Genomic DNA, 24,390 nt, shown 5'->3' on the forward strand with positions numbered 1-24,390 from the left:
GATTGCCCTTTGCCAGTTTAGGCTTTATCATAACTTCTATTTGATCTCTGTACATTTGTGAAACAAGTTAAATTTCCATCTCCATTTCATATTTTCACAAAATCAGCCATCCCTAGACTGTAAGCGTGCTTGTGCCACCTTTAATTTTCATATCATTATATACATGAGCATTTCAATATTAATAGCACTGTGATTCCCAGCTCACAACTCCTGCTGCACCTGAGGGCAACGGGGAGAAAACTCTGATTTCAATAAGAGCAGAATCAGGCCCCAAATAAAATCTTTATTACATTTGGCTCATTTCCTAGGAGCTCAGAGCTCTAAACCATGCAACTTTTGAAGTCTGTCACTTTCCCACCTTAGAATATCAGAGTGGTTAGCCTACTCAATAGATGAGTAAAACATATAATTCCAGATAAAAGTTCTGGCTTTTTTACAGGTCTTTCTTATCTGAAGGGGGAAATACTGATCCACTTCTTTACCTGCTACCCTGGAGGCCTGTAGCAATATCCAGAGAATGCCTGACTCCATTTATTGTCCTTAACTCCTATCCCAACCCTTTTTTGTTTCATCAGACAAAATACCCCCGATATTCTCTGAAAAATATCAACCCTCCATTTATTTAATGTATTGCCTCTCTAATATTCTTTAAAGGGTCTCTACAAACTTTCCTTCTTATCGTCTCCCTCACATTCTCCTCTTCTTTCTCACTTCTGTCCTTTTTCAATCTTCTTTTCTTGATTTCTTTTCTCTCTGTGTGTGTCTATTTATTCATCTATCCATCCTCCCTTTCTTTTCCCTCTTCTCCGTCACTCTTCTCCCTCCCATTTCAAATCATATCTCCTCTCATTTCTCTTTTTGCCTGTTTCTTTTGCGGGTATACTCCTTTTCTCCTCCTTCGAAGGCTGACATCTGGAAAAATTGCTGCAGAAAATTCCAGGAGCAACAGATACTCCTTTATTTAGCTGGGGTAGGTTACAAAAGGAAAGCCATGGACTTGTTTCAATTTCTTTTTAATCAATTGTATCCTGGACAAAAGGCATCTATTGCTTTCCAGATGTCTTTTCTATGTGGTCCTTGTGTTCATATTTGTCAAGTGCTGTAAATGGGCACTGTGTCTCAGCTCAGAGCTGTTATGAAACACTCACTGCAAAAGAAAATCTGCAATCATATAATACTCTGAATTTTCTGTTATACTTCTTTATTTGAACCAATAAATCGATCACCACTGAACCTCAGACAATTAGTTGAGTAGGGGAAAATAAAAAACCCACTGCTCTTGGCCTTTCTAATGGGAGGATAAAAGTGGGGAGGGAGACTTACAGCTACTCTGTGTTTACAAAGAAAATACAATGGGTTGTATATTAATGCAGTGTTGTTCTGCTCAAAACAAATCATGAAGCCTAAAGAAACAAAATACTCAGCAGTCAGAGGTCACCTTTTTATATGGGACTTGGGGAAAGGGAGGAAGGTATTTTGATACCATTGACTCAGGGGAGTGAGAGTTCTGTAGCGTTTCCCATGTGGGCAGATGAGGGGGAAGCTGGAAACCAATCCAGCTCCTATTGAAGTCAATGCAAACTTCCATTTATTTCAATGGGAAAAGTATTAGACCCCCTAGACCGTAGGGCTGAAATAAAAGGTCCATGTGAAACTATTGCAGGGATGGAGAGGGAGTCTTGCACCAGGAGGCCTGTTCAGTTGAACCACAGCCACTAGTACAGGCACTGGGGAGCAGTAATGGATACGACCTACAGCCAGCATGCTCTTTCTGTTCTGTATGCTGTAGCTTTTGATTCAACAGCTATGAATCCAACCGCCTGCCAGCAGTTATCACAGACACACTTTTGTCTTTACCAGACTTGGTTAATGTTAGCAGGTAACCCCAACACACCCCCAGTCCTGAACTTCCCCAGAGCCATGTGCTCGGATTTGTCCACCCCTCTCCTGCAACATTCTGAGGAATAATAAAATCCGTAATCTCCTTTAAGGAAACAACACCCACCAGTTTGCCACATTAACTGGAGCTGATATTCACTTTGGCACAAACACAGCGTTGCTGGTTTAGATTAACAGTAAAACAAGCTGGTTAACAAATGAAGACAGGATTTTAAGTGAGCTCAAGAATAAGAGAGAAAGTTAAAAATGGTTACAAGTGAATAAAAGTGAAAACATGCATCTAAAAGTCTAACACTTAAATCTAGCAAGTTTTAGTTCAAGGCTTTGTTCAAGATGCCCTTTCTCACCCACAGTCTTCCAGCAAGACGGTTACTGGCCCTCTCCTCGGTCAGGATCTCTTCCAGAGGCCCAAAGATGCTGGTGCCTTTGTCTTCTTAGGTGAAAGAACTAACTTGGGGTTCTCTGTGCCTTTCTTTTATAGTCCAGTGAATCTTTGAAGTGGATTCTTCCAAAGGATACCCCTCAAAGTAAAGTTCATTCAAGCTGTGAGGAAGGCGACAGAGTCTGGTGGTGAAGAAAGCTCCATGCTCTTTTGTCCCCCACTTGTGTTTGCTGAAATGCAAATCCTTCTGTTTCCTGACATCTCCTCCCCCTGCTGCCTTGATGGGCCTGTTTACTACTTGTATGTAAATTGAGGTAAACACACATTCTTTTGTTTAACCAATAGTTTAACAACTATTGCCTCAGCAGGGCAGTCTGGTTTTGAACCCGTGCTAATAACATCACATGGGGGAATTCATAACTTTACATATAATGTTGCTATCTACATTTCAGCATAATATTATTGACCAGTGACTTACTAGTTTCCAGGTGATACCTCACGAGGCACATTTTGTACAAAGATTATTATAATAGTGGGGAGGGTGTGAACACAGGGCTGTTTTGGGTCACACCCTGCAGATCATAGAACATTGGCCTACCAGCCTCTCCCCTACCCACCTCTCTCTACCCCCAACCCCAGCTAGGAGCTGTGGAGACCCTCCCAATGGTACAGATGGGGTACAGAGCATCCCTGCATAGGGTGACTGCTACTCCTCTGCATCACACAGCCACGGCCAATAATCCTTGCATGCCAACAAGCCTAAATCTCAGCCACTGTCTTCTCGTGCCAATAGGCTTGTCGCACCACAGATCCAGGTACAGGTGAGTTCATCAGCAGGACTTCTTGTGGTGCTTCCACCACAGGTGAAGATCCCATATAGGGGAGAGGAGTAATGCAATGGTGGTGGGTAGTTTGCAGAGGTAGGAAGAACTGATTACAGCTATTATGCTCTTTGTATATAGTACTCGTAAACTGTGTAGTGGGAATGTCCAGTTAAAAAGTAGTTTTTGTTCACATCAAGCCAACTACTGACCTAATTTAATACCCCCTGGGTGTGTTAGCTAAAAGCCTAGTGATTGTCAACAAGCTAGAATGAGCACCATGTTCCTGCTGCTTTCCCTGCTATACTGCTTCTGATGTACCCGTTTTCCAGGTTTGAAAGTGCAATACATTATTACTACATACCTCCTAATGTCCCTAATTTTTAAGAACAGTGACTTGACTGTGCCCACAAAATTTATGTGTGCATGCAATTTACATGGCACAACGGATGCATTGCCAAATGTTGTTGGTATGGTTAACAGGACCCTTCAAGTCTTGTTCCTTAAAATCTCTTTTTTTCCCCTTTGACTGATTTGTTTGCACTAAATAATAATTCACCTTCCTACTAAACCTAGCAAGTGTTTTAATTTTGGTTCGGTTTGGGTTTTTTGCTTCTAGGGGGCTGTTATATAATGAAGTTACAGTTCATTAGTGTGCCTGAGCATTAACCCTTTTAATTAACCTTTTCTATAACCTCTGAAAAACCATCAGCAAACACTTAGACCGTATGGACTATGAAGAAATTTACTTGATCATGTAATGTAACCTCTCAAAAAAAAGAGAGCTTATGAACTTGAATATTTGCAATATTTTGTATAGTATCTATTGACTTTTTGTATGTGATTAATAACATATTGAATCTATCCTATGCATGCACCGGGCATTATATATATATATATATATATATATATATATATATATATATATATATATATAATGCCCGGTACATGCATAGGATAGATTCAATACGTTATTAATCACATAAATAATACATGGAATCATTAGTCATCAGTCTTTCATTTGGTGCTATAATTTTATACTGAGTAGATCTCAAATGCGTAAAATAAAAATAAAGTAGGCATTGGATGAAGCAAGCATACAAAGAGATGTACAAATATATTATTTTTAGCTTTTTTTCCCCTTGGGAATAATTTCATATTCCCCTAACATGCTTTGCTTTAGCAACAAATTCTCAGTTCGTCACTACATTTACCCATATCGTTTACTCATGGGCTAGTCTCAAAGGTTGGTCACATTTTTTCATATGTTTTCCAAATACTCACTTCAAACCACAGGCGCCAACTTTCCAATGTGCCGGCGGGGGTGCTCAATCTCCGATTCTGCCCCAGGCTCAGCCCCCACTCCTCGCCTTCCCCCAAGTCCCCACCCCCACCCCGCCTCTTCCCACCCCATTCCACCCCCTCCCCTGAGTGCCATGTCCTCGCTCTCCCCTTCCCTCCACAGAGCCTCCTGCATGCTGCGAAACAGCTGATTGCGGCAAGCGGGAGGCATGGGGAGGTGATGATTGGCAGGGCCCACCGACAGGCAGGAGGCGCTGGGGGAAGGAGAGGGGGGCTGATAGGATGCTGCTGGTGGGTGCTCAGCAACCACCATTTTTTCCCCGTGGGTGCTCCAGTCCCAGAGCAGCCACGGAATTGGCACCTATACTTCAAATAAATACATCAGAATACATGTTTGGTGGAAACAGAAGTTGGTTCAATAAAAGATATTACCTCACCCACCTTCTCTCTCTGGGGAAAAACAAACTTTCGGTTTTTAAATATTATTCAGGGTTTGGGGGTTTTTTTGGCTATTGCTATCCATAAGTAATATGTGACACTATGCAAAGAAGATAAAAAAAGGAAATGTCAGAAGCATTCAAATTTCCTTGTAATATACCCAGTGGTAAGCAGAGGAGCGCTGTTGCAATGCTTCAATATCTCATACAAAAAGTCATTTCACAGATTTTGACCAATTTTATGACCAGGCTGTAGCATGGATGAGATCCTAACTACCTGGATGGGACTGTATTTCTACATTATTTATTGACCTTATGTATCCATCTAAGTTTTAGATCAGGGGTCTCAAACACGTGGCCCACGGGCTGCAAGCAGCCCCCAGAGTTATTTCCTGCAGCCCACCATAGCTCCCCTTATCCCCCACCTCCGCCTCCCTGAGTGTCCCCGCTCCTCTGCCTACCTCCCAGCTCTTCCCGCTGCCAAACAGCTATGTGGTGGTGCTTAGGACTTTCCGGGGGGTGGGGGAGGAGTGGGACGCGGCACGCTCAGGGGAGGAGGCAGATAAGAGGCGGGGCCGGGGCTGGGATTTGGGGAAGGGGTTGGAATAGGGGCAGGGAGGGGGCAAAGTTAGGGCAGCGACTTTGGGGAAGGGGTTGGAATGGTGGTGGAGAAGGGTGGGAAGAAGCGGGGCAGGGGCAGGGCCTTATGGAAGGGGTGGAGTGGGGCCAGGGCCAGGGGCAGAGTTGGGGGCTTTTGTATCTTTGTATGAAAAGGTGTCAGTGATGCGGCCCTCAGGCCAAGGTACTAGTCCTCATGTGGCCCTCGTGGTGATTTGAGTTTGAGATCCCTATTTTAGATAGTATTTGAGGACTTATTCTAACCCTGCTTATGAGGACTTTTATAACATAAACATCAGATTGTAAGTGGTTTCTAACATAGTGACTCCATTGTGTAGGTTAATCATGTCTTAATTATGTCGGTGTACTGGGCAAACTAGTCCTCCTAAAGCCCTGATCTCGGTGTGGGAGGGAGGACATCCCAAAATGCATTGTTCACAAAAATCCATGCCTTGGCCCCAGCCGCACCCTTCTGCACCACCAATATGGTACCTATGCACCAAAATTTGCCCAGAATGCACTAATACCAAATGGCTGTGCAGCACAGCAGGTTGGACTTGACCAACAGAACTGACACCAGATTGTGCAGGAAAACCTGTTGCTGTGTGCATGAACTGAGCCATGTTAGCTGTGGCCACAGTAGAAGAACACACCAGAGTCCAACTGCACTGTGAATGTGGTTCCACTGAGCGTAATTTGAGCCCTGGGCTCTAATGATGAGAATGAGTTACTTTGGGTTTTGTTTCGATTTCTTGTCTGCAGTGGGGCCTATAGTTCACAGAAATATGAGTCAGTGAGACAAATTAGTTGTCAACTTTTAAAATGACGCAGGCCAGTGCTGCTATGATTAGAATCTTTGGTTCTCTTACTGAGGTAAGAATGTTTCTAAGGCACTTTATAAGACAATCTTAGTTCATAGCCCTTGAACAATAAGAGATTTTCATTCGGTTTGGAAAGCGGGGAAGGGGAACGTTGTTTATTTAGTTCAAGAAAGCAGCTGAACAGAAGCTTTAAACTTTATCAAGATTTGCATAGGAAATGAAATCTAACAGTGGTTACTGGTATACAGAGGATATGCCAAAAGAAGAAGTGATAAACTGGCTGCATAAGCTGGTGGCACAGTTTGCTCTGCTCTTGATTGTCAAACATCATAAAAGAAGCAAAATCATGAAGATCATATGATGTTTTCTTTCTGTTTATTTTTCCATGCATCTTGTGAAGGGTGCAGTCCTGACAGCCTGGAGACTGAAGTGCCTTGTTTATGTACTGAATGGTTAAGGATGGGCCAGCCCAGTTCAGTGTCCACTTCCCCTGCATTTCCCCGCACCACTCGTGTGCCTCCATTTTACACAGGGCCTCTGAATAGCCTCCAACAGAAAGTAATTTTGGTCACTGCTGACCTGATTTAAACTAATGAGCTGGAGGTGAAAGTCTTCCTATCTCACTACCAATCCCATGAAACATCTAGTTCTCCAAAATATCACATGACTTTGATTAATTTTTAAACCAGAAGTATATCTTCAGTTCTTTGTAGCCACACGGCTTTGACAGCTTTCATATAAGGAAAGCTGCACTGCTCGTTTTGTGTCGAGAGATATGAAAAGCAGATAGTGCCTAAAGCAAACATTTAATTTCTCTAAGGAAACTGAACATGCAGATCACTTCTGCTTGCCACGCTCTGAAAGTGGCGTAGGTGCTCTGCATGCAAACAAAAGGACCTGATCCTACACTTTAAACTCAAAGAGCCCACTAAAGTGCCACCTTGACCTCAACGACCTTGGTGTGAGTGAGGACTACAGGATCAACTCTGATATGAGCAAAGAATACCAACAGTGCCAGCCTAATACCAGTGTCTCTCTCCTCAGCTGTCCACATGTCGCCCTGTTGTTGGTCTTTGTGGGTGAACATGTTTCTGTGTATGACTAGACAAAATATAGCAACTCAACCATTTTCCTCCATCCTTTATCTTTTCTATCATTTCTGACAGATATCAGCTGATGGCTTTAGTTGTACAGTATATTGCTTTTATCTTCCCAACCTGGGGCTCTGTAAATTTCACTTTATGAAGGTACAGTTCAGAAAACTGAACAGATGGGGCTAAATTATTTCCTAGAGTATAAGCCTATCCTATCCTCCCATGTCCCACCCAGCCTTTCTCTCTGACATCCAGGGAAGCAGAGCAGGCTGGGAAATGTAGTCCATTATGGCAGCCATATCTGTAGATTTAGCTTCTGACAAGGCCTGATGGGAAATAAGTGGTCCATATAAACAACACCCTTTCCCCAGATAAAATAGAGACCTGGAAGGAGTCGGGCTATTGGAGTAGAAACAGTCAAGTAAAGGCATCTCCTTATGTTTAACTGTTTATAATTGTTTGGGGATTTTTGGTAGCATCTTTGCAGTGGATACCTTTGAAAATTATCTGGAGTGACCAGTGAAATTGCATGTAGTTTTGCACCTCTCTGAGGCAGGTTAAAATAAAGTTACTTCGACAAAAGGAATGTTCTGTTAGCACATTCGGCCGGTGAAAATTTGCTATCTCCTGAAGCTCAGAGAAGCCTCTCTTCATAGCCAAGGCTCTGTGGCTTGGAGTTGCTGAACTGAAAAACAGCTGAGCTGAGAAGCAGCTGCTCTGTGCAGCACTAACTACCTTGTGTGACCTCTATCTGCTGCCGGGAGGCATCGCATAGTGGCACGAGTAGTGAGTGCCTATATAGATCCTAAATGCCTGGAGGCTCTTTTTCAAAATTATTTAAGATTGTACCAATATCAAATGGGCATTTAGTGTTAGTGGGGGGTGGGGCGGGAGTTGAAAGGGTATCTATCGTTTAAATGTCCCAAACTGTTATAATCATTATTAAATAATTATTTATTAAACACTTTATACCACAATATCTTCTCATGGCACTTCACAGAGATTTAAAGAGCCATCGGGTGAAATCCCAGTGTCACTGAAATTAATGGCAAGACTACTGATTTCAATGCCACCAAAAGTCAGCCAGGGTCCCTGCCCCAAACCGCTTACAATTTAAATTTCTAGCATAAAGATCCCACTTCTGATCTCAGATGACCTCAGCAGAGTAACTGCTGTTTTATGCTAGTGTAAGTGAGATTGGAATCTGATCTAAAATGAAGTTACGCTGGTGTAAAACTGGTTTGGGTCCTAAAATAAGAGGCGGAGGAAGGAGAGCTTAGGGAAAGGAGGGACAAAGGTTAAAGTAAGTAACAACAACACTGTATGAAAAGCAAATTTAAACGCTCTGATATTTCACACATTCGAAACAAATAATTGGAAAGAAAAATTTAGAGAGGATATTGCATTATCATATGGGTGATCAACAGGGTGACCAGATAACAAGTGTGAAAAATCGGGATGGGTATGGGACGTAATAGGCACCTATATAAGACAAAGCCCCAAATATCGGGACTGTCCCTATAAAATCGGGACATCTGGTCATCCTAGTGATCAATGACAGCTCTGGGTTGAATATAAAATAGCAATGGCCCCCATTAGAGCTATATTAGATTATACTCATTTTATCTTGAAAGCACAAAGCATGTTCCTTTAAATAAACAGAAAATGCTTAATATAACAACATGTGCCAAATAATCACTACTGTGTTTCACAATATGTTCTGTGACTGATTCCCTGCGCCACAGTAAACTGGTATACATGGTAGTTCTGGATGGTATAACTCACTGTGTAACGTATTTGGAGTGATTTTAAACAACTAATTGTTTGGGGATTTTTTTAATTGTCAGTTCCCAATAGGGCATTCAGAAATAGTCACATCATTATTATTTATTATTATTTTCTATTATTTTCAAATGGTGATGTACTGGTTTTAGTGGCTGGAAAGTGTTGTGAATGCTCGAGACATGTTGCATTGCAGGGAAATCTATCCAAGCCACTTCCAGTTTGTCAAAACACGTAGTTGGTAAGTGCTATCTGCAGGTATTGCAAGGGCACATCTTGGCTGGTGCAAAGAGCAATCAGCTCTTTTTGGCTGCAAAGACTATTCAGCACCTCACAGAAGGCACTCAGCACCTGGCAAAATCAGACCCTTTATGTGCGATCATTCCCAGTAGAGGTTCAGACAAACATTCTGCTCTTGTCTTCAGAAAATAGCCAGCCTACTGAAGGGACACAGCTAACTGGTACTCCACAGAGCAAATTATGCTCTTTCTGTCAGGGCAAAGATGTGCTCTCTGTGCTTCATTCTGCCTGAAGAGCAGCCCTGCCTGTGAGGAGCACAGTCATATTAAGGGGAAAAAGACAGATCATCTGTCTTTCAGTCAGTCCGCCTAGGACAGGAAGAGATTGACACCTCAGGAAGGAACTCATCATTAATGGAGGAGCTTAACAGCAGAGTGCACGCAGCATAGAGCAAATCCTGCTCTAAAACCCTGAGTTCAAGGCCAAAACAATAACTGGGTTTAAAAAAGAATGAAATAAGTTAATGGAGGACAGGTCTATCAATGGCTATTAGCCAAGATGGTCAGGGACGCAATCCCATGCTCTGGGTGTCCCTAAACCTCCAAGTGCCAGAAGCTGGGACTGGATGACAGGAGATGGATCACTTGAAATTGCCCTGTTCTCTTTATTCCCTCTGAAACATCTGACACTAGCTACTGTCAGAAGTCAGGGTACTGGGTTAAATGGACCATTGGTCTGACCTAGTACGGCCGTTCGTAGGTTCTTAATAGAGCCTAGACTAAGTCTATAACATAACCAGCTAATAACTGAAAGGATGTTAAACTGTGTCTACTTGGCTTCAACCCTGGTAAACAGAGCCTAAATTGCCCCATTGTAAATTTGGAGGGAGTTCACTGAAGTCAACAGTGATCATCAGATTTACAAGTGCACCACTGGGGAGTGATATGGCCCAGTGGGATTTTGCCTGAGTAACAACTAAGCATTATTGCAAAACTCCCACTGATTTCAAGGGGAGCAGGATTGATCCTAAGTAAGGAGAGTAAAACGGGGCCCCATGTCTATGGAAATTAAGGGCCTGATTCTGATCTCATTTATACAAAGGTAAATCAAAAGTAGCAACCCTGCAGTCAGGAGTTATCACAGTGTAAATAAGCTCAGAATCAGGTCCTACATGTGTGTTTCTTTGGAATAGAATTTTGACAGCTTCCTTCTCAACATTAATGCTATCTGAAGGTAGGGAGTTTAGGAGGGAGTCCATGGAATCACATGAATAAACACCTTCTCCTACAGCCCTATTGCTCCTCAATCCCTTGGGTGACAATTATTGCCTCAGTGATGTTCTTCAACACTGTGTGACTTAAATTAAACTACTGCAATTACAAATACCTCATTCCCGGGTTTTGCCTTTTGAAATGTAAAGCCTCCAATGACTGTGTTGTCTTATGGGTTTTTTCAGTGCCTAGCATAACAGGACCCAACTGGTGATTGGGGCCTTTGGCCATGACCTTAATATAAATAAAAATGAATAAATGACCTGTTCTGCTCACTTTTTCACCTCGAGTCTACTAAATCAGTTAATTGTCACAAGCATGTAAGCCAACTGGAGTTTTGCCTGAATAAAGACTGCTAGATTTTTGCCCTGTATTCTTTTATTATTATTCTTTATCTTCTCTTATACTATTATGCATAATGCTTCCTACTTTCTACCTTTTCATCTACAGTCTTGATTTATTAACACGTTTGTTGACATTTTGCTCCCCTAGCTTTGCATGGGAATGTATTTCATAAAAGTGCAAAAACAAATCAAGAGCAAGCAGAATCCTTCTTACTCAAAAGTCTTATTGAGCTATCAGCAGAAATGCCAATGTCTTCTGATGCATCCGATGAAATGAGCTGTAGCTCACGAAAGCTTATGCTCAAATAAACTGGTTAGTCTCTAAGGTGCCACAAGTACTCCTTTTCTTTTAACGTCTTCACCGCATCACAAGGAGATGAAAATGTTATTTTGTTATAACCTTCCATTCCTCAACTCAGAGGACTTATACAGTATTTCACTGGAGTACGTAGTGTTTCAGTCATGAGCACATGTTGGTTCTTTTATTGGTGAATCTATCGTGTGTGATATTTCATGAGTGTGTATTATTATTTGTAGCTGTTGCTTTCATGTAGCAACTGTAATAAACTAGCTGGATATATGTTCCTTTCACTTACTAATTAAAATCAGCATTGTTAAATTTACTTTTTGAAAAAATGGATCTACTGCATTGGGAGTATTACTGACTCCATTTGCAAGTCTTTTGCATCAAATATGTGAATTGCAAAGTGACTTGGCATCCCTACTCATATTTGGGAGAGGCAAGACAAGATAACTTTAACATGTAATTCAAATTACCTTCCAGAACAGGAAATAATCAGATTACTTCACAAAACTACTTTTCGTTTTAATTAAGTAGTTGTTGCAATCAATTACTTTCACAGTTGTATCACTATATACATTGTGTGTGTGTGTGTGTGTGTGTGTGTATCAATTATTAACTGGTCCTTTTTGACCTACCTAAACCTGAGACAAGACTCCCTTCTATTTTCAGGAAATGGCCCAAATGGATAGCTCAGACCTAAATCAGGGAGACTATAATCAGAATCCAGACCCAGACACAGATCATATTTTTGCAGCTGACTTCCATCTCTACAGAATACAATGAGCCAAATTAAAATCCCAGATCCAATTCTTTGGCTATTCAGACTCCATATTCCAACCTTTTAGCAGCTTACACCCATCTCTGTCACCATTGTTCACCTTTGCCACTTGTTTCCTCTTTGCTGCCAGGTGTTACGTATATAATACAGCCATTTATTTTAAACTTTTAATGATCACCTTTGATCTGGTTTGATCTGAACCTGGATCAAGCTGGGTAGTCTGACAGCTACACCAGAGTTCAGTACACAGTCTAGGAAATACACTCCATGACAGCAGTGAGCAAACATTAAATAAAAAGCTTTCATTCACACTTGTTTGTTTGTTTGATTTTTCATGATGCACCAAACTTTATATTTCATTCTTGGTGCACATGCCACAATCCCAGCAGCCCAGCCTCCCTCAGGGCAATGGAAGAGACTTGATAAAAATGCCAATGTATATGAGAGAGTTAGATTAAGCAGTTCTATAAGAGTGGACTGATGTCACCCAATTGCTTACGTGAGCAAAGCTCCAACATGGATGAGAAAGAGATTATCTCCACTATGTGAAAGGCTACCTCTTTCCATGCATATAAGCCATATAATGACAATATACTAACTATACAGAGAGAAACGGTACAATATGAAGAAAAAGAAAAGTGCTAAACTTGTCAGTTTCTACATTATTTACTAATATTTTAAAACTAGTATAAAACAAATGAAGGGCAGGGATGCAGATAAAAATGACGGAGCTGGAAATAGAGTTTGGAGTAATATACAGAGGACAATTGCAGGAGGGGTATTGAAACATAAAATGTTACGTATCTCAGTTATTTCTTTGCACTGTAGATAACAAAACAATAACAACTACAATACGAAAGTTATGATAAATCTAGGTGCATTAAAATGAACACATAATCATACGGTCTTAAACCAAACCCTAGTGCAATAAGTAGGTTGCATGCAATGAGATGATATTCAGTACTAGCAAGTGTAAATTCCTGTATTGAGGGAGAGGAAATAAATAGCACAGCTATTAATTGAGGGGTAGCTAGCTGTGAATTTGAGCAAGATCTAAGGGTGATCACAGACAGCAAATTAATACAGAGTCTCAGTGTGATGCTGCTGGGGTGGAGATGCCATGCTATTTTTGGGTCTGTATATATATAAAAGGATCATATGGAAAGCTAAAGAGATAACAGTGTCATGTTAACACAGCCCTAGCACAGCCATAGTGGGAATAGCATGTGCAGTTCTGATCTCCACAGATTAGAACGGATATAGAAAAATTAAAGGAAACACAAATAAGGGCAATAAAAGTGATCCAAGGACGGATGGAGAGATTGAAGGAACTAAATTAATATAGTCTAGAAGTGAGAAGAATATGTGGGCCATGAGCCATCTATAAATACCTTTAAGGTAATAATATATGTGAAGGTAAATAATTAATCTGGCTCAAAAGATGGTAGAACAGGGAGCAGTTGATTGAAATTAAGTAAGGAAAAGTTCTGGATGGAAAGTAAGAAGAAGTTCTTTAAAGTGCTGCACCAGAGCAATGACACAGACCCCAAAGGAGGTTGTCTGGGTACAGTCATTGCCCAAATTCAAGAACAGGTTAAATAAGAAGCTAGGGAAAAAGATGTAGACAATAGCGCTCTTAAAATCCAAAGGCATACACCAGGCAATCTTTTTTTTTTTTTCATGTTCTATTTACTTTGGTTATCTGAAAGGCTGGTGCTCCTACACAGAAGTATATAATATATGATGCTCACAGGACCTGGCCCACTCTGCTGCTATATATCTGGTTAAAATCGAACCCAGGTCAGTTGGTTGTCCTGTGGCTTATGTAAAATAAGTTTTGTGGATTTCTGGAAGAACAAGTGTCCTCATTGCACAAACCACCATCCCAATAAGCAGACTTATGGGCAGTTTCAGCATTGAGGCCAAAGGCTGAAAGGGCATGAAATCTGATTTTTTTTTTTTTTAAACACATAAAGGTGAACCTTCTAGCTCTGAGTTCAGAGACATTAGTATGACAATGTGAAGTGGAATCTTGACACGGTTGCTGCTCATGTTGTACCTTGTCTGTGGATCAGTTGAGAACCAATCATGCCAATATATCACCTTTCAGGAATGCTAAAATACACAACACTTAAAAAATATAAAAAAGCGGGCACTGGTAACAAGTCCTAGAATTTTTAATGACAAATGGGTGCACACACACCAGGCATATAAATCCATGTAGCATCATTGCCCCCACCCTTTACAAATATCCCATCCCAACTGCACTCACCAGTCGGGACTTCTGTCCCCTTCTCACTGTGGATGGGCAGTGGTGATTCCTCCATAGGGTGAGGCACTGATGGAAAGTAATGAATTGTGGTAGTATTTGTCGCAAAGTGACAATCACAAGACGGTCCCTTTATTATCATTATAATACAAATGCCTGGTTACTGTCACCAGGAGTCCTTTTTCAAAATGTCACAATGGCAGGAGGTGGCCCCTGCAAATATTTCACGTGTCCGAGGCACCTCTGAGAATTCAGACATATCAGTGGGATCCACCATCTGAAGTTTGAAATCCCTGGGTTTAATTTCCTCTTGAGAGTTCACATTCTGGGGGGATTATTAGCTTCTGAAAGTTTAACATTATCGAAGAGGCCTCATTTTGGTCATTCACAGTCGATGGGGTTAATCCCAATCTAGAATTCATATCCGCGGAAGTTTAGACCCTTCTGAAAATTCACACTGCACAGACAGGTTTCTATCCTGGAAGTTTCATAATTCCGACACTTGACAATATGCTGGTTATTCACATCCCTGGAGTAAACTCTCTTTTGGAAATTCATACTGTTGAAGAAGCCAAAGGGAGCCAAGGCACTGAGGCACATATAGAGACAGGTTACAGACATCAAATCTGAGTCATGATATTTCATGCACAGAACCAGGAGAGAGAGGCTCTGGTGCTCAAAGCTTGCCTTTGGCTGCTGAAATGCCACAGCAGGTGGTAGAAGGTTGTACTGCATGTGGCCTCTTGGCCATAAATTTTGTATCACTGATCCATTTTATGGAATATATTCCAGTTACAAGGCTCTAGATTATCCAGATATTCAGCTTTATGATATTAAAGTCACTAGAGGGAGATCTTTGAATCTGCATTCCAATGGGCTCCAGATTCTAGCGTACAACGTCGGGACACCGTATCATCATGTCTTTAGGTTTCTTTTTCTATTTGGAGCCTCTTCCTTTAAAGATGTTTTTGTTACCCTGGTGATTCCTCTTTAAAAAACTGGGGGAAATGTGTCCTTTGAACTCTTTTCAAGAGACTTGAATTTTCTATATTAGGGGTCCCATGTTGAAAAAAGTGAGTAATATGACTCCTGGAATTTTTCCATTCCTATTGTCTTTTAAAAAATGGTACCGTAGCTTTTCAAAGATACCCTCAGTCTCAGTTTTAGCATCCCAGTGTAAAGGACAATTCTTTTTAATTGCTGGTGTGGGGTTTTTTTTTCATTTAATATACACATGCTCTTCTCCTTTGAAAAAGCTTATCCTTAATTGATTGCCCTAACTATTTCCATAAAACCAGCCAAAAGAATGTTCATAATTCAAAGATACAAAATAAAATTCTTATAACATTTCTGCCAGAAATATAGCCAGAATATAGCGAGTTTTCAATAGATTTTTGACTAGCAATGGACTACGCAGTTGTGTCTTGCTAGATTCAAAGAGGCTCAAGTCTCTGTCTACACCTAAGCCCTCCACTTATTGAAATGCAAAATAAAGGGTAGCGTAAGAGAGAAACAGCTGAACACAGTTGACTACATAACTATCGTACTAGACAGGGAAATAATGGTCTACAAGGGTGCTTTGCGCAAGCTCCTTTTATCTAAAAGCGGAACTAACATTCCAGCCCAATAACACACACAAAAAACATTTGTCACCACACAGCATTTTGCTACATATTAACCAGGAGTTTCTATCTGAGTCTAATCTAGTGCCGTAATTCAGAGACGTATGTTATTTTCTGAAAAAATGTTGATTTATGAGAAGTCAGATTGATGTGAATGCTCATGGCTTGCCACGCCACTTGACCTAGTGCGTGCTTCAAAGTTATATAAAGCAGGTCCTCTGCATTGCAATTAATGCAGTCATTTTCCTCATTAAGGCTCATTTTGCACTAAGGCAATAATGGTCTTAATCTATGCTGCTTCTTGAAAGATTTTCTTGACTTTACTTATTAGAGAGAGATACTGGAGCAGAATTTACTTGACTACTCAAAGTTTTAAAATCAGAGATCTGCAAGCAAATCAAGTTGCTAGGCGACGTGTAAAACTGTTGAACTCCATGATGTGTAGCTTTACGTATTCTATGGAGAGTCCTGTACAAGATTCATCAGCCTGATGTAGACTGAGCATTTATTCTGGAGGCAAATGTATTCACAAAACATTTGCAACAATATTCACTGATGGCTGGTGTTATTTAATCTCATTTTAGAGGGTCCATGGGTTGCAAAAAAGGCCTGAAATATCTGTATGCTACAAGAGGCCACACACATAAACAAATAAACAAAAACAACTTTACAGACACAACTTGGATTTTGTAGAAGAATCCAAAAGAGAGAAGCTTATTTTTAGCATAGGACTGGGAGCTAGGACTCCTGAGTTCTAAACTGAACTCTGACATTGATTCCCTCTTTGACCTTGGCCAAGTCACTTAGGGCTTGATCCAAAGCCCACTGAAGTCAATGGAAGTTTTTCCATCAAGTTAGTGGGCTTTGGTAGAGACCCTCAACCACTCTGCATCCGTTGCCCCTCATATATAAAGTGAGACGTTACTTCATACCTACTTCACAGGAGTTACCAATATCTGTAAAGTACTTTGTGATGGTGCCTAGGTACTACCATGATATACACAATAGAACTGCATATATAGATTTGAGATAACAGGTATTGAGTATTGTTATTGTGTAACTGAAGTTTATATTTACATGCTCTTTATTCAGTTGGTTTCTATGAGCAGATGGTAAGCGTTCAGTATTTGAACATTCTAATCGTTTTTATAATCCTTTTGTAATTTCATAAATGAACATAAATAACACTTACATGAAGAAGAGTCTCTCCTGAATGGATTTTCTCTTCCTGTTTTTGGAGGGGGGGAGAAGAGGGAGAAGAAGAAAAAGAAAAAAAAAAGAGAAAGCAAATAAATAGACAAATACATAAAATAAAATAAAATTAAATTAAATAAAATTAAATTAAAATAAAAAAGAGGGAAAAAGTCCATCAGGATACTAAGATACATTTGATTTATACGTCATCATGCAGATGATATCCAACAAATAATACGTATGAACTAAAGAAGTTTTTTGAAGTACATCAAGATACTGAACATAATACCACAAAAATAGGTCGTTTCTCATCTGTCATCCCACAGCAAATTTTTAATATGAATTGTTACAGAAATTTTGCCTGCATGTGTATTAAGAGCAAGTAAATTACACTGTCTGAGTGAAAATAACATTCCAAGGCCATTTTACGTGGAGCAAGGTAAGAAGGCTTTTCAAATTACTTCCTAAAGTTCTCATTGATGGCCACATGCATCTCTGTGTAGGATCTCTGTTTCCCATCTACTCAGTGCTAACATGCATATCTGGGGCAACCCCTAAGGCAGTGTCTCATAGGTTTTGCAAATCACTTTCCTCCACCCTGTGCCCAAGACACAGTTGCACTGAGACACAAGCCTTGCAGCCAAAAAAGTAGTGGATGGCTCCCTCTGTTATGGCAGGGAAACCATAACAACAAACACAATGGAGCTGTTGGGACTCAACAAGCCTTCACTCCAACAAATGACTTTGGATAACCACCCTGCCTCATGCCATTCTCCTTTCCTGTCTTCAGTGTAAACAGGGATTGTGTAAACTTAAACGTTAATTTGGATTAAGAAGGGTGTGAATTTAAAACACAATAACTATTCTTGAATAACTTCAAGTGCGGACACTCTAATTCTGGAATAACTCCCACATGTAGACAAGCCCTAAGTCCCTCAGAAAGACAAAAACCACATGAATACAGTGGTGGCAATAGAAGAAGCCAACTGCTATCACTTCTCTCTCTTTTTTCTTGGAAGCTCAGACCCTGAGGTAAAATAATATTGGTAAATGTTGGCCCTCCAATGGCAACCCCCATACTTAAATTTGGAAACAAATTAATGGATAACTTTACTGCACCTCTACTTCCAAACTTCTACTGGAGTATTTTACACCAATGTCAACCACGGTATAAGTTTAGCAATGCAGTAATGACCAGAGCTTAGCATGTACATTCTCTCTTTGAACAGATAAAAATACTTTGGGTCAGATCCTCAGCAGGTATAACTCAACTCAATCAATGTAGCTACAGCGATTTACACCAGCAGAGGCTCTAGCTTTTGGTTTAACCTATCCCAACATACACTTGGGGGAGGGGGGGAAATTCAATGAACATAGGAAGGACAACTTCATACTCTGACTTTCTTTCCAAACCACTGGAGAATCATTCCTGTAAGTGGACTATTCCAAGTGCAACTGTAGTTAAGTGGGAATTTGCTATATGAAGTGCTTAAATGATGGGACTATGGGATTACTTTTTAAAAGCAATCCTGTAGCATAAATGTGGGTTAGAGCATTTGACTTCTTTCATCACTAATCTCCCATTGTAATCTATTCAAAACTGCAATTTTAAAGCATTGACAATTGATTAGGGTGATGAATCAGATAAGGTATTACTTTCAAAAAGCTGGTTTCAAAGTAGCAGCCGTGTTAGTCTGTATTCACAAAAAGATAAGGAGGACTTGTGGCACCTTAGAGACTAACACATTTATTTGAGCATAAGCTTTCGTGAGCTACAGCTCACTTCATCGGCTGTAACTCACGAAAGCTTATGCTCAAATAAATGTGTTAGTCTCTAAGGTGCCACAAGTCCTCCTTATCTTTTTTTAAAAAGCTGTAACTCCTCCACCTTGCACATTCATCTTTAGCTGTTGCATGTTTCAAACTGAACTGAAGTGTTCTTAAGAAAGCAAAAGCATCTTTATGGAGTCATTTGTCTACGTTCTAAAAACACTACAGAGCATGGCACTGCTGTACAGAGTCCCTGTTTGGTATTGGTTCAGGTGTGTCAGGTCACGATTGAGGTGTGCTGGCAAACTGGGAAGGAAGGGAGAGCAATGGAATAACAGAGGGGGTCTGGGAGATGAGAAATGAGGAGCATTGGCAGAGGGGTGTGATGAGGAGCTTGCACTGACTAAATGCAGTACCTGGCGCTATACTGTGCTACCAATTCTTCATTTCACCAATTCCACCCCCCTTGTTAGTAGAAACAGACAAAGGGTGTTTCTGGAGCTCTAGCGGAAATCACAGATGGAGGAGACTGCTCAGACACTAATTATTTTTATATATCTAAAGTTAAAAATTAAATGATGGTGACTATGCTGTTTTACTCATTTTTAAAAAATATAGTACAGACCTCAGTCAAAAGATCCAGTGTTCTGAACCTGCTATTACTGCGGAATACTGCATGGGTTTTTTAATACTGGAAACAGAGGGCTTTCCAAAGCAATACTAGGGTTGACAGCATTATTATTTGCAGTGGACAGAAAGAGCCTTAGCAATGGAACTGACTCTAACCTACATTTTATAAGTGCAATTTCCCATCAATAAATTTCATCAGATAGTCATTTCCTTTACAGCACTCATTTCTTTAAACAAGATATTGTCAGATCCAATAGAATAAGAAAACAATTAATCTTTTCTCCAGAAAATGCTTCCACTATGGTACATGTAATGACACTGTAGAGCAAATAATCTACAGGAAAATAAAGATTTGGAAGACTGAAAGATTATATTGTTATGTTCTGAGGAGGGAAAGCGTAATGAAATAAAATGTGATTGTTTGGGGTTTAAACAGTTCTGCCATTGTATTAATTTGACAATTCAGGATGCTTCAGTAAAGTGAAAAGACTTTGGTTTACCCTAAATTCAGTTCTCTGTGCAATGATGGTTTAGTTGTCCTTTAGGGTTTACATTTCTCTGCCCCACAATCTATACCCTCAGTTGGCTCTGCTGATGCATTTGGGTGCAAAATGCAGATTACACTTTCAATGCAGAGCCAAGTGGGAACAGCCAAAGTTAGAAAGACACAGAATGGAATGCCTCCTTGCTACTGAAAGCACACACAGCACAAAACAATTAGGCTATGAGGGAGTAGAGCTTCAAAGCACTATATGGGGTTTTCTAACCGCGCTATAATCCATAGGACTTGCTCAGTTAAAATCCTCTTTGGAAATGCATCCCCAAATGGAAAGGAGGCTTTAAGTGCAAATCACGAGGCTGTAGCTCAGTCTTGGTATTCAGATTTCAAATTAAGGAATTAATCCTTGAAATTCTCCCCAGTTTTAGCTGTAAAACAAGTCACTCTGAAGAACCCTACTGAAGCCATTAAATTCTGGCAGGCAGGACTTCTCCAACATCATGCACAAATAGTAATCTAGTCTGAGGTTTCTTTGTATTTTTCCACAGCAGTGCTGCACCTCTTGTTCATACATGATTTCAAACATCCTGGAGACCCATTCTTACCTCAGCTCACGCATTGTGCCATTTAAAAAAAAATAAAAAAAAATAACCATCAAACCATCAAAAAAATAAAAATGCATAAGCTAATGGCTGCCAACTAAACTGAAGGGTCAAATTCTCCCCTGCATTACATTAGTGTACATTAACATCTGCAGAATTATTCCAGGTTTACACCAGAATCTGGCCTGATACCCCTAAAACCAAAGAAGGGCATTTTTAGACAAGCACTTCTGCCCATTTGTCCATCTCCTTAATGCCTCCAGATTGCTTTATGCTGGCTGCAGTTTACTGCTCTTTACATAGTGCCCTAGCACTGCACACAGTTAAGCAGCAGGTAGCTAGAGGATTTTGAAGCCAGTTGTCTGACACTACACACTGGAAAATGCAGGTTGGTAAATGGTAAACAACAGAAATTAAAAAATTAAAAAGGAATTCCCTTGCCCTTTCCATTCTCTCTCCATCTATATTATAGTACAATGATACTCAGACCTCAGTAGTGTGAATTCACTGTTTCATTTACTATAGTGCTATATATTCATATTTAAACAGTAGGACAAGGGATACATTTCCCTTGTCCTACTGTTTAAATATATCTCCTAAATATTTCCCCTGTCCTACTGTTTAAATATGAATATAAAGGCCAGTAATTTTGCTGTGAGAATTATATATATATATATACACACATATATATATATACAGTATTATTCTCACAGCAAAATGACTGGCCAAGTATTATTACTTTATCAACTACAAGCAGTTAATAACACAGTAAAAACATCCTGACTGGTTAATAACTTAGTTTGTTTAATAATTAAGTGTTGAGTGTTTTAATATCATGTGCCGTAAAGAGCCACAGGAGACACATTAAAGAGCCACTTGCAACTCAGGAGCTTCAGTTTGAGTATCACTGATATAGCACATTAAGTTTGCCTGTCCTCCATATTCTGCCCTCTAGTGGCTGGAGTGTCATAGTTAGATCTGCCTGAGAACTGATTGAGAAACTATGTCACCCCCTACTGGCTGCAGCCTAAAGAGAATATAAGCCATAAGAAAGAGAAGATGGAAGAGAATGGGAGAGATGATGGGAGAGATGAAGACAGCAGTGAAGATCGAGATGGTGAGATGGAGAGACAAGAGGAGAAAAGGACAGAGGGGGGAAAAGAACAAAAAGGTAGATAAAGACCGAAGTGAGAGATGGGCTATCTCTGAATGTTTCACAGGTACTAGCTAACATTTACTCACCCACCTTTACTACAAATATCCTCCCTCCAGACACATACAATTCACCCTCAACTTGTGCCCCGATATTGGAGGGAAATAGCATTATTAGTACGGTAGCTATCCCTTTGTAAAAACTAAAATCTCCCTCTTTCACCACGACCATACTGTACACTTCTGTAAAAGAAAATGATCTTCCACCAACATCCCACAGGGAAATCTTTCCATAATACTTCTTTGGAAATAAACAAGGCCAAAAAGAGTTGGCCAGTTCTGCTTGAATCCAAATCTAGAAGTAACAAATCCATATGCCAAGATTTTAAAAGTTTTGCACAAAGTCTCTCTCCTCAACATTCCACAACACACAGTTTTATTGGGTTGATTTCCTTACAATCCTAAAGCCATAGAATCTAAACTGGTAGCAACTGTCATCCAAGTACCAAATTACCCAGACAACTAACTCCATGTCTCCTGAACAATACCGCTCCACTTTTTGTTGGTCCAACATTTGAAACATTTTGACATATAAGCAAAAAGATACAGTGGTTACCAAAATAGCACTATAAACACAACCAGTTCTTCTTGGCACATTTTCTTAATGCCTTTCCCAATACGGTTAAAAAATGGGAACTAACCAAAAAAAAAAAGCCTCTCTCCATCTTGGCATGAAGTCTACTGAAACACAAAAATCCTTCATATGTGGGACTGTGTTTCTTCAAACTTGTTTCTGTACCTCTGTTTTCCCACTATGTTTTCCTTTGTTATTATTATTTTAAAAAATAATAATAAAGAGAAGAAACAAGATTTCAGAACATGTAAGTGTAAGAATTTTGTCACTTTGAAGGAAAAAAGTAATTCTCAAAGAAAAATATATTTTTTCACCTCTCACGAATGAGGAAGTGGGTGAATATATTCTGAATTCTCCATCTTTAATGCATGTTTTATCTTCGGTGTGAATGCAAATTAACTCCCACACACACACCCCTTATCTTCATATATGGAAACTTAAAGCTGTCTCCAAAGTCTGTCTTTTGTTACATGATCATACACCACTGAATATTCATCATCTTAAACTCACTGGGCCAAATTCTGACCCAATCCACACTGATGTGAATCCAGAATTACTTTTTTGACACCAAGATAACTGAAATCAGAATCTTGACCCACAAAGTTATGGAAACTTTAACTGCCTCTGAAGAAAAGAATGTCAGACCCCGGTCAGATCCATTAGTAGCAGCAGCAGCTGCAACAGCACCGGCTGTATGGGTCTTTCAATTGGACCTGACTGGAGGTTTGCATACAGCCTTCAAAAAAATGTTGCATTTTGCACTGGGGGAAACAGCAGGGCTGGGAAAGAAGAAATGTACTTTTAACGGCTGGAGAGCTGCCAAGCAAGTGGTTAATTTCACACTGCAGACTGTTATCTGAAAAAAGTTAATACAAGGTGGTGGAGCATGTACGGAGGGCGAGATGGAAATAACCGCTCGAGAAACCACACGGTAGCCTAGATAGCAATTAAATATAGGTAGGTGTTGGGTTTTTATAAGGGACTTGAAAAGAAAGAAACGGCCCTATTGACCTGCGCGACCGAAATGCAAAGAAACAGCACGTTGTAATCTATCTAGCCCAGGGTACGGCAAACCACAGCGAAGATATGGGGCGGGGGGGGAGAGGCAGGAGGGAAACAGACCCTGAGCATAGATGAGACATTTGCAGCCCTGATCCACCGAGGCAATGCCCGCCCCCCTCCCCTTGTTCCTTCTGAGGGTCTTTTCTTTGCCATCTTCACGCAGCAACAAGAGAGAAGCGGCGATCAGTCCTCCCTCGTTCCCTCTCTGGCCGGGCAGATCTTCCTTCGGCAAAGGCAAAACCCCTCCCTGCCTCCTCCCGACGGCTCCTTCTTTGTTCCTTCCCCGTCTGCCTTCGGGAGCGACCAGAGCGCGAGGCTCTCTCCCTTTCTGGCAGACAATAGAGAGGGGATCTTACCTGCTGCGGGCTCAGGTAGCTGGCCAGGGCTCTAGGCGTCTGCCCGGTGCGTCCCAGGGAAAGGTACCGCCCGACTAGCCGGGCTGCGAGGGAGGCGGGGGTGATTTATAAGCGCTTTCTTCCTGACCTCTCGTCTCTGTTGTCTAATGAGGGAGCGTTGAGCATCACCCATCCTGCTGAGTGGAAAAACACCGGCTCAGCCTCTTCTTTGGTGGAGGGGGCGGGGGTGCTAGAGGAAGGGGTGGGGGGGAAGGAGGGGCCACGCTTCAGACACACAGCCCGGGAGCCTGGGCTGGCAGGCAGCCCGCTCAGCTCCGGGGAGGGGCAGCGGCCAGCGGGGCCGGGGGCAGGGAGGAGGGGGAGCTGCTGCTGCTGCTGGGAGCCGGGAGGCTGAGTGCGGACGCGAGGCCAGCAGGCGAGCTCGGCGAAAGGGAAAGTGGAAGCTTCCCCCGCTGCTGGGGCAGCCCGCCGCCGCCGCCGCGCGCAGGCTGCCGGCCCCCCCCCCTC

The 24,390-nt window shown here is 41.1% G+C and overlaps 1 protein-coding gene across 4 annotated transcripts in view; it reads right to left on the reverse strand.

Annotated features, from left to right (window-relative positions):
• The window catches only part of SLC6A6 (solute carrier family 6 member 6), a 66,844-nt gene extending 42,857 nt beyond the window's left edge, over nt 1–23,987 (reverse strand). The window contains exons 1-3 of one of the 4 annotated variants that reach the window (XM_084635501.1): nt 23,884–23,914; nt 17,177–17,212; nt 14,366–14,431 (exon numbers count right to left, since the gene is read on the reverse strand). In XM_084635501.1, the coding sequence (XP_084491627.1) occupies nt 14,366–14,420 (55 nt within the window). In that variant the 5' untranslated portion in view covers nt 14,421–14,431; nt 17,177–17,212; nt 23,884–23,914. Of the gene's footprint in view, nt 1–2,246; nt 2,414–14,365; nt 14,432–17,176; nt 17,213–23,883 lie in introns of those variants that run through there. The other 3 variants (XM_084635502.1, XM_084635503.1, XM_084635504.1) reach the window with 3 other exon arrangements.
• Nucleotides 23,988–24,390: the final 403 nt, after the last annotated feature.

This window comes from Lepidochelys olivacea (genome assembly GCF_965140295.1).
Source record: "Lepidochelys olivacea isolate rLepOli2 genome assembly, chromosome: 7".
NCBI lineage: Eukaryota > Metazoa > Chordata > Testudines > Cheloniidae > Lepidochelys > Lepidochelys olivacea.